General features: G+C 54.0%; 1 protein-coding gene across 1 annotated transcript; it reads left to right on the forward strand.

Moving 5' to 3' along the window:
- Positions 1-695: 695 nt before the first annotated feature.
- BCDIN3D (BCDIN3 domain containing RNA methyltransferase) lies at positions 696-4,447 on the forward strand. The gene is made up of 3 exons (XM_005532075.3): positions 696-765; positions 1,156-1,480; positions 2,941-4,447. Exons 2-3 carry the CDS (start codon positions 1,289-1,291, stop codon positions 3,535-3,537), a joined length of 789 nt encoding a protein of 262 aa, XP_005532132.2. The 5' UTR covers positions 696-765; positions 1,156-1,288; the 3' UTR covers positions 3,538-4,447.
- The last annotated feature ends 6,807 nt before the right edge of the window (positions 4,448-11,254 follow it).

Below are 11,254 nucleotides of genomic sequence, written 5' to 3' on the forward strand. Positions count from 1 at the left end.
CTCCAGCTCCAAGGAAATTTTCTGCAGTGCTGGAGAGCAGACGGAGCTTTCACAAGAGTAAATGGAGGAAAAAAATTCCTCCAGGGACAAGTGAACCACTCGAAATGAGAACCTGCACTGGGAGATGTAAACTCCCTTCTCACTCCATCAGCTCTGAAGGGATGATTGTCCAGGAATAGAAATCCCAATGCAGCATGTCTGTGCTTTTGGGAAGGAGTCAAACCCAAAATGTGGAAATTTGATTGCTGGGAAGTGATGCTGAACAGCCTGTGCCGGAGGGCAGGGATGGATGGGATATTGGGAAGGAATTCCTGGCTGTGAGGGTGGGCAGGCCCTGGAATGGATTTCCCAGAGCAGCTGTGGCCCCATCCCTGGAAGTGTCCAAGGCCAGGCTGGACAGGGCTTGGAGCAGCCTGGGACAGTGGGAGGTGTCCCTGCCCACGGCATAGCATGGCATGGAACGGATTTTAAGGTCCTTTTCCACCCAAACCATTTAGTGATTCCATGAAAATAAAGAAGGGCCGATCCAGGGAGCAGGCGGCTTTCACCTGCATTCGTGAGCTCCAGGCGCCCTCTGCTCTTCACGCTGTGGGTGAAAGCAGCAATAAAAGAAATCCTGTGCCAGCCTGACCCTAAAGCTGTGCCAGGGCCCTGAACCTCCCTCTGCCCTTAAACCCGCCTTGAACAGGGAACTTTCATTTCCTTCTGCTTTCAAACCTCTCTCAGCTGCAGCCTGTGGGGTCCTGGGCATCCCAGTGCAATCAGGTATTTATATGTAATTTAAACAACACTTATTTGTTATGCATGTGTATAGCATTTGCATGGTATTTATTTTATAACATCGGTTTTTATTATTTAAATATACTTTCAATAACGTTGATATAAGTAGCATTTATATGCTAGTTATTTGAACAAAATGAATGTTTTATATGATAAAATATGATTTTTATGTTAAGTAACAGGTACATGTTATTTTAACAGCCGAACGCCGCCAAGGCCTGAGCCCCCGCTGGGGCGGCGGCGTCGCCATGGCAACGCGGGGGGGAAGCGTTCAAAGGGGACACGAGTGGTCGGCGCTGTCCCTCTGCAGCCTGGCAGGGCCCAGACAGGCTTCTTTACACCAAATATCTCAAATCTCTTCTTTTCACCCCAAAGGGGCTGTGGCTGCGCTGGTGGCGCTGTCCCTTGTCGCTATCCCTGCCCCGCGTCGCCCTCCTCGGAATATTTCTGCCTCGGAACGTTTCTCTTCAGTTGCGGTTTCCGCCCGGCGCGTGGGAACAGCGGGAAAATGGCGGCGCCCATGAGGCGGGGGAGCCGCGGCCCCGAGCCCGGCGCGGCTCCCTACGGGAACTTCCCGAATTATTCCCGGTTCCACCCGCCCGAGGGGCGCGTCAGCCTCCTGCCCCAAGGGCTCCTGTGCAGCCTCTTCCCCGCGGCCACCCGCCCGCTTCTCGGGCTCGATGTGGGCTGCAATTCTGGGGTGAGGGGGCGGCACGCGGGCGGGTTTGGGGCGCCTGGGGGGAAAAGGGTGGGGGAAACTGGGAAGGCACCGGTTTGGGGTACTGGGGACACTGGGGCAGACTGGGAAGCCGTGGTGTGGGGTACCCGGGGACGTTGGTACAGGCTGGAGGACACCAGTGTGGGGTAGTGGGGAATACTGGGAGGCACTGGTGAAGGACACTGGACACACTGGGGCAGATCGGCTGTCCCCTGGTACTGGGGGCACTGGGACAGACTGGGGGGCACTGGGGAACAATCCAGCCCATGGAAAAGGCTCTGGATGAAACGCTGGTCTGGGGTGGTGCAGGCTGGGAACTCTGGTGGGGAACAAAGGAGGGTGGTGGGAGAAACTGGGAATACTGGGAAAGGCAGGGGTCTGGGGGGGATGGAGGAGCCGAGGGAGGCAGATGGGAATGGTGGGGGAGCACTGGGAGAGATGGGGAGGACTGGGGCAGGCAGTGCTGAGGGTGTTGGAGGGAGGACTGGGAACGATGGGACGGTCGCTCCCCTGGCACGCTGGGAGGAGAGACGGGAATACTGGGAATAAACACGGTCCTGGATGTGTTAAATCCCCCCGGGAGTGTGCACCCCCCCTCTGTCCTAGATAGCCCTTTCCTCTCCATGAAGAATTTTCCCTAAAATCGAACCTAAACTTCTGGAATTGGTTCCTCTCATTCTGTTCCTGGAAGCAGATCCCAATGTCTCCTAGCTCCACCTTCTGTCCAGGTTGGAGAGCGAGGAGGTCCCACATGAGACTCCCAGCTCTCTCAGGGATTTTCCAGCTCTGACTGGTGCTCCACTCCTTTCCCAGCTCCATTCCCAGTTCCAGACACGTTCCAGCCCCTCAGAGGCCTGCCTTGGATCCAGGTGTGGTCTCACCTGGCCCAGCACAGGTGAATTATTGATCTCACCTGAAACCCACCCTGACTGGGACAGTCGTGCTGTTCCCAGGGTTTGGAATTCCCCCTGAAGCATCACCTAAAGGACAATTCCAGATCCCATTCCAGGTGAGCCTGTGGAGCAGGTCAGTGGCAGGCAACTGTCACCACCAGAGGACATTCCCAGCCTGTCCTGTGCCTGCAGCTCCAGGAGCTCCATGGAATCTCCTTTAATTAAGGATTCATTCACTTTCCATCAGTATCCACTGTGGAAAGAGATTCCAGGAACAATGGGGACCTGGAATTCCGGGGTCTTGGAGCGACCTGGTCTGGTGAAAAGTGTCCCATGGCAGGGCTGGGATGAGCTGAGCTCTTCCAGCCCAGATCATTCCATGATTCCCTGGTTTTTGGAGCAGGCCCTTGGTGTTGGGGATCCAGGCTCCACTCCAGGTGCTCAGGGCTCCCAGGACAGGTCTGCTGATCTTGGTCAGATTTTCCTTTGGACACCCATGGAGAGGAAGCTCTGGGGAGGTCTCCCTGAATCCCTGCTTTCCTCCCACAGGAGCTGAGTGTGGCTCTGTACCAGCACCTCCTGGGGCTCCAGGACAGCAATTCCAGCCTGGAGCCAGCGGGAGCCAGGAAGGAGCTGAAGCTGCTGTGCTGTGACATCGATCCCGAGCTGATCCAGAAGGCCCAGCAGAGCAGCCCCTTCCCTGCCTCCATCTCCTTTGCCAACCTGGACTTCATGGATTCCGGGGCCAGGGAGCCATTCCTGAGCTCCTACCTGGAGCGCTTCGGCCGCTCCTCCTTTGACATCGGCTTCTGCATGTCTGTGACCATGTGGATCCACCTGAACCACGGGGACAGGGGCCTGCTGGAATTCCTGGCCCTCCTGGCCTCCCTGTGCACGTTCCTGCTGGTGGAGCCGCAGCCCTGGAGGTGTTACCGGGCGGCCGCGCGCCGGCTCCGGAGGCTGGGCCGGGACGACTTCGAGCACTTCCGATCCCTCCAGATCAACGGGAACATGGCCGAGAGCATCACCCGCATCCTGACGCAGGAATGTGCCATGGAGCTCGTCTGCTGCTTTGGGAGCACCAGCTGGGACAGGAGCCTCCTGCTCTTCAAATCCACCAGTGCCCATCCTGAGGGCTCCGACTGAGGAAAAGCCTTGCACATCCATGGATTCGTGGGCAAGGAGGCAGATCTGGGAATTCCTAAATCTCTGTTGGGACCAGGCCTTGACTTCCCACGGAAATCCAAGGCAAGGAATGTCTGTGACTGATCTTTTGGGACAGTTTTAACCGGCTTTGTGAGGTTGTTCAAGGAAGTGCTCCTGGAATCCAAGTTCCTACATGTGCTTTTCATGTGTATCAAGAATATTCCCTGGAATAACAGGGAATATGCCCAAGGAAATGTAGAATGTCCTGGTTGAAGTGGCTTCACAAGTCCACTTGAGTCCAGCCCCTGGCCCTGCACAGGATATCCCAAAAAAACCCCACTAATCCCAAAATCCTGATGCCCAAGTTGTCCAGACATTCCCAGACCTCCAGAATCGTAGAATATCCAGAGCTGAAAGGGACCTATCACAGAGTCATGGAACATCTGGAGTTGGAAGGGACCCACCTGGATCATTGAGTCCAACCCCTGGCCCCGCACAAGACATCCCAAAATCCCACCCAGTGCCTGAGGGTGTTGTCCAAGCACTCCCTGACCTCCAGAATTATGGAATAATCAGAGTTGAAAGGGACCCACAAGGATCATGGAATCATGGAGTACCCTTAGTTGGAAGAGACCTCCAAGAATCGTCAGCTACAACTCTTGGCCCAGGACAACTCAAAAATCCCACTGATCCCAAAATCCCAGCACCCTGAGCTCTGGCTTCTTGGGGCTGTCACTATTCCCTGGGGAGCTGTTCCAGTGCCTGATACCCTGTGGATGAGGAACCTTTTCCCAAAATCCACCCAAAACTCCTCCCAGGACTCAGGTGAGGCACCTGCAGGACAATCCCCTCCCTGGACCCAGCACTCCTGGCTCCACTCTCCTGGGACAGGGATTCATCCCAAACAGTGCTTTTGGGAATAATATGCTTGAAATAAAAATCATAGAATTTTATCCTAAATTCTGTGTTGGGGTTTTTAATCCGTTTTAATCTGTTTTTATTCCCATTCCTTTCAGCACCTGAGGGGTGCCAGGGAACCGAGCTGGTAATTCTGACGTACTCCCACTTTTCCTTGCTCCGATGGGAGCAAGGGGAGCCCAGGGGTGTCCCCAGCCTTGTTCTAGGTCAGCTCCATTCCAGAGGGAGAGGAGGTGTCACCTCCAGGAGGTGGTGCTCGTGTGTCGCTGCTGCTGCCCAGAACAGGGACATGGGAAAACCTGGATGGATTCGTCTTTGTCCGTACTGGGAATTCCTTGTTTCCTCCCACGGGGAGAGTGTAGGGGGAAAAGCAAATGTGTGGATCAGTCTGAGGAAGGAAAACTTTGGAGCCCCTTCCAGGAGCGGGGTTTAGGACAAGGGATGGAGGGACAGGACACAAGGAATGGCTCCCCAGTGCCAGAGGGCAGGGGTGGATGGGATATTGGGAAGGAATTCCTGGCTGTGAGGGTGGGCAGGCCCTGGAATGGATTTTCCAGAGAAGCTGTGGCCCCATCCCTGGAAGTGTCCAAGGCCAGGCTGGACAGGGTTTGGAGCAGCCTGGGACAGTGGGAGGTGTCCCTGGCCATGGCAGGGATGGGATGGGGTGTCATAGATTTTAAGGTCCCTTTCCACCCAAACCATTCCATGATTCTGGGTGTTTGAGGATGCTGAGCAGGGTTCCAGGAAAACTTTGAGGCCCTTCCCATAAATGCAACTTCCACAGGGATTCTTCAGCTCCTCCAGCACGTGAATCCCTTTGGGAACTGAGCAGCTCCTTACCATTCCAGGAGCTCTGGGGAAGCTCTGCCGACTCCAGGGGTGTCACCCATCCCGTGTTTTCCTCCCTTTCCTCCTGCTCAGCTGCTCTTTCCCAGCTGCTGGGGGCACTGGAGGATCATGCATTCCACACCCTTCCCTCCTGGAATGTTTCCCTTGCCTTGTGTCAATATTTGGTGCTGTTTTCTTTCTCCTTTGAAATGGTTCTGAACTAAGCCCGGCCCTGTCCCTGCTCCCAGTTAAAGGGGGAAAGAATTTCTGCCTTTCTTTCTGTTTTGAGGATTTTTGTGCTTCCCTGTGAAAAATTCTAGGAAGAGTTGCTAGGAAGGTGCATCCCAAATTGTTGTCCCTGCACCTGACTGGTAGGATCTTTTCCTTCAGAGAGACCCTTGGTTCATGTTCCTTATTTCCTGGGAATCCTCCCAGGATGTGCCTGGGGAATCTTCCTGGGCTGCTGCTTGAGGGAGGAGTGTGGGTTGGAGTTGATAGTTCCTATTTTTCCAGCTTTTCCATGCTGTCCATGCCTAGTGTGTCTGTAACTGCCTGATGGCTCCTTATCTCTCATTCCTTTGGAATGAGAGAACTTGGAACTCTCTCATGGACTTTGGAATTGCTGATATGGCTCTGGAATGGCCCAGCTCCAGAATTTCCCCTGATTGGCTTTGGCACAACCAAATCCTTTGGTTTTTGCCACAAATGCATCTCAGAATGGTCTAAGCAAGTCCCTGTGCTCAGCCTGGAGAAAAGGAGGCTTAGGGGGACCCTCTCCCTCTCCCAAATTCCCTGACAGCACAGTGGAGTGCAGGGAGGGGGATTTGGGATATGCTACCAGGGAACAAGGTAAAAACGGCCTCAAGTTTCACCAGGGGAAGTTTGGGTTGGATATTGACAAAATTCCTTCATGGAAAGGGTTGTAAAGCACTGGAAGGCACTGCCTGGGGAAGTGGGAGAGTCCCCATCCCTGGGAATGTCCAAGAAAAGAGTGGATGTGGCACTTGGAGACATGGTCAGGGATGGCCAAGGCAGTGCTGTGATGATGGTTGGACTTAATAATCTCTGAGGGCTTTTCCAAGCTGAACAATTCTGTGGTTCTGTGATCCCAGGATACTGCAGAGCTCAAGATGGAGTCAGTCCTTCAGCAAAGAGGAGGAAAGATCACTTTCATTTTCCTTTCAGCTCTGTGCTCCTGCTGTCCAGGAAGGTGTTGGGACTGGAGAGGTGGGAACAGCTCTGGGATACAGCGATGGGAGAGCCTGGAGGAGATCCCATGGATCCCAGCTGCAATAAGGATCTGGAGAATTTTAACACACTGCATTTCCCATGTGGGTAAAATGTGTTCCCAGTTTTCCTGAGGGTGGGACAGAGGGAAATTCCAGCTGGGGGTTAAACCCACATCTGCTTCTGGGACAGCAGCAAAGCTCTGCAGTCATTCCTCATGGAGAAGAAATGGTCATGGGGAGATGGAGATCCTGGAGTCAGGGAATGGTTTGGGTGGGGACTCCAAATATTTTCCCATCCCATCCCTGCCATGAGTAGGGACAGCTCCCACTATCCCAGGCTGCTCCAAGCCCCATCCAGCCTGGCCCTGGACACTTTGCAGGGATAGGGCAGCCCCAGCTGCTCTGGGTAACCTGACTTGGTTTCCTTGAGGGACCCCTGGGCTTGGTCACCCTGGTGGGATTCAGGATACCTGGAGTAGGGCAGGGGATGGGCCTGCCAGGGGTGGTTGCTGCTGCAGAGGGAGCTGGAACTTCTCTGAGTGTGCAGAGCTCCCCTGGAGCATCTGGCTGTACATAAGGAAGCTCCTGAGCTTTGGGATTGTTCCTGGCCTCCAGTTTGCCTCAGTTTTTCCATCCCCAAAATGGGTTTGATTCCCTGATAAGGAATCTTGCCTGTGTGATTGCGCAGCATTTTTGGGATGGAAGACCTGAGGAGCTGAGCTGGAGCCTGGGCTCAGAGCTGTCCCCTGTTCCCAAGAATCCCTGCAGGGATTAATTAGTCCCCCTGCCAAGTGCTGGGACTCATTAAGCCTCCCCTCTGCTGTGGGAGGTCACTCTTCCCTTCCTTGCAGGGAAAAATTGAGGCAGGGGAGCTGAAGCATCAAAACTCAGACATTGGAGCTTCCACTTTCCAGGTGGTTCTGCAGGTGCTTCCAGCCTTTGAAGGAAGCAGGACTGGGTTGGAGTCAATGAGATCCTTTTTTATTTTTATTTTGGATTTCTCTTTACTGTCACTCCTGTGACACTCAATGTCACTTCCCCTAAGGGACACTTTGCTGTCTCCCAGATTCCTGGGCTGGGTGAATACAAAGGACACATTCCCAGGGAAAAATGGAGTGTGGAACTCTAGGGCCCAGGCAGGAACTGGAGAGTGGCCAGAGGAAACAACCTGAGAGCACCAAATGTCCTGGGGCTGCTCCCTTCCCCATCAGGAGCTTCCTGACACAGCTGGAGAGGGAGTCCCCAGCCCTGGGGGGATTTCACAGCTGTGTGGATGGTCAGGGGTGGTCGTGGCCATGCTGGGGGATGGTTGGACTCCGTGATCTCAGAGGGCTGTTCCAACCCAAGCCATTCCATGATTCTGTGCTCATTGTGCCATTTCCATGGCTGTTTTTTCTGAGCCCTCGGAGCAGAAGAATTCTTCAGACTCCTGAACTCAGCTGTGATTCCTTCCCATTCCCCCACCCCTGGCCCTGGAAGGGATGATTCCCCCCAGCAGCAGCCCCTTTCCCAGAGCTCATCCAGATTTTCATTCTCTACTTCCCAAATTTACCACATTCAGAAGTTTCTGCGAGTTCCCCCTTCCTAGAATTGGGTTGGACTTTAGCAAATGGAATTGCATTTCCTCAAAGGGAATCTCCAAACCAGAGGTGGATCATATCAATAAAAGGCTTTCTTGAAGAGTTTGTTCAGCTGTTTGGCTTTGATGCTGAGGGATGGGCAGCTCCCACCCCTGGGAATTCCTGGCTGGGAAAACGAAGGATAATTCTGTCAATGTTAAATCATGGCTGCCCCATCCCTGGTGGTGTCCAAGGCCAGGTTGGACAGGGCTTGGAGCAGCCTGGGATAGTGGGAGGTGTCCCTGTCCATGGCAGGGGTGGGATGGGGTGTGATGGATTTTAGGGTTGGGACTGGGTGGGCTTTGATGCCTCTTCCCACCTAGTCCATTCCATGATTTCTACCTGAGGATATGGCAAAAAATGGATTAGTTCAACTTCCAGTTTAATCCAAGCAGCCCAGGAGCGGAGGGACACCCTTTGGGAGCTGGGAGTTGTCAGCAGCTTCCTAGGCCAGGAACTTGTCTCTGCAGGTCCCAGGGCAGAGGTTTGGACTCCCTTGGCTCAGCTCAGGGCAGGTTCCTTCTTGCTCCTCCTGTCACTTTGGAATTACAGGAGAAAAGGGAGAGGTGGCAACCTGTGGAAATCTGGGAATCTGATTCTGGAGAGCTGGGAAAAGAGCAGTCCCAACTCAGACACACTTTGGGAGTTTGGCTTTTCCCTCCCAGTGTCACCAGTTCTGGGGCAAAGGTTGGACTGGGGAGGTGAACTGGAGAGGGAGCAGAGCCCTGGTGGGATCTTGGTGGGAAAGCCAACCACAAATCCAAGGGTGAGGCTGGGGTCATTTGTCCAGAGCAGCTGTGGCTGCCCCATCCCTGGCAGTGCCCAAGGCCAGGTTGGATGGGGCTGGAAGCAGCCTGGGATAGTGGGAGGTGTCCCTGCCCATGGCAGGGGTGGGATGGGATGGATTTTAAGGTCCCTTCCCACCCAAACCATTCCAGGATTCCCTGACATGCTGTGGGCAGGTCCTGCTCCATTGGGTTACAAACAAGGAGAATTTGACTGTTCCCTTCCTTGGTCTGTCAGTTCTGGAGTTGGAAGTGCCTTGGCCATGGGCCCTTGGGTTTAATTTCCAGTGGGAAGGGTTCCTTGGTGTTTCCAAGGCTTTATCCTCCCTGGTCCTGGAGGAGAAGCTGGCACATCGTGGAAACCTCTCACTGAGCTCCTCAATCCCTCTCTGGGATTTCATTTCAACACCTCAGGTTTCCCATTTTATTCACTTATGGAACAAAGTGAGACACATTTTTGTTTTCTCCCTTACACAGAAGTCCCTTGGATCATTATGGACATTATCTTTGCCACCATTTCTTAGCTCAGGCTCAAGTTCCTTGGAATGAGTTAATTTGGATCATCCTTGTTCCCATGGAGCTGGGCCCATTGGAAGGGGCTGGAGTCATGATCCAGGATGGGGATCTGCTTCCAGGGAATATAAAATGCTCTCAGACCTTATCTCTTCTGACCTGACAACCCCAGTTCAATCAGGATCATAAAATGCTTCTTATCAGCCCCCTGGAATTTTATCCTGATGTTTACAAACCTGCTCCGTCCTTGGATCCTCCTCAGAGCAACAGAGCCGGTTTTATTGGGAATGAGAATTCCAAGGCCAGAGCTGCCTAAACTCGTGTGGGGACCCTGCTGTGGAGCAGAAAAGCTCAGGAGGGATCTGATCCATGTTTCCATGGCAGGACACACATTGGATAATTGATTCAACTCCTGTCATGTGGTGGGTCAGGGATTAGACCCAGGCCTGTGGAGGTGGCATCCCTGGATCCCTGGCATCCCTCAGAGGGACCTGAGGGGGTCCCTCTGCATCACTTGGTGTCCCTGCTATGCCCCAGAGTCAGTCTCAGCCTCTGGAAGCTGCTGAGGTGCAGCTTTGTTCCCGCAGGAATCTGGGAGCAGTCGTGCTGGAACAGGCCCTGCTGCCAGGCTGACACATCAAAGCAGCTCCCTGGGATCCTCCACGGATCAAATGGAGGGAGCAGGGAGGCTCCCAAACCTGCCAGCCCTGGGATGGCTCAGCTCTGTCTCCACATCTCCATTAACTCTGGGAACATCCCTGCTGGACACCCCTGCTCCAGGCACTCTCAGCTTGGATTCAAAGGCTGGAGCCCCTCTGGAGCCAGGCTGGGAGAGCTGGGGGTGTTCACCTGGAGAGGAGAAGGATCCAGGGAGACCCTGGAGCCCCTTCCAGTGCCTAAATGGACTCCACAAGAGCTGGAGAGGAACTTTGGAAAATGGGCTGGAGTGCCAGGACAAGGGGGAATGGTTTTCTACTGCCAGAGGGCAGGGATAGATGGGATATTGGGAAGGAATTCCTCCCTGTGAAGGTGGGGAAGCCCTGGAATGGATTTCCCAGAGCAGCTGTGGCTGCCCCACACCTGGAAGTGTCCAAGGCCAGGCTGGATGGGGCTTGGAGCAGCCTGGGATAGTGGGAGGTGTCCCTGTCCATGGCAGGCACTGGATGTACTTTAATGTCCCTTCCCACCTAAACCATTCCATACATCTCTATGAGACAGTGCTGGGAAAAGGTCAATGAAGGGACTGCTGTGAGGGAAGAGATCCTTGCTGGCATTTTGGGCAGAATTCCCATTCCCTGTGTGAGGAAAACATGCAGGAGGGCGAAGGTTTTATGGGAAAAACTCCTCTAATCCAGCTAGTCTTGGTGTCCCCTCAGAGCATGTGACACAGCCTGAGCCAGGAATCATGGAATTGTTCAGGCTGGAAAAGCCCTCAGAGATAATCAAGTCCAACCCAGCATGACCAAGGTCACCCCTGACCTGGTGACCTTGCCACATCTACACATTTCTTGGACACTTTCCAGGACGGGGTCTCTGCCCCTTCCCTGGGGCAGCCTTTTAGGGCTGAACAACCCCTCTATGAAGGATTTCTCCCAAATCTGTAATAAATGTATGCAAATATGGAATATCTCCCCCAAAGGCCCCAGGGAGCTGCTCTGGCTCCATGTCCACCTGGAGAACAGGTGCAGGAACATCCTCTGGAGGTGTCTCCAAGGGCAGCCAGTGCATGGACACAAGGGAATTTGGAAGTTGTGAGGGCTCCTCTGGAATGTGTGGTGGCTTCCATCCAGGGCTCGTGGATCTCCTGGGAATGATTTGTAGCAGT

This window comes from Pseudopodoces humilis, chromosome 32, assembly GCF_049639895.1.
Source record: "Pseudopodoces humilis isolate 2021_Gansu_Grassland_sample_001 chromosome 32, ASM4963989v1, whole genome shotgun sequence".
NCBI lineage: Eukaryota > Metazoa > Chordata > Aves > Passeriformes > Paridae > Pseudopodoces > Pseudopodoces humilis.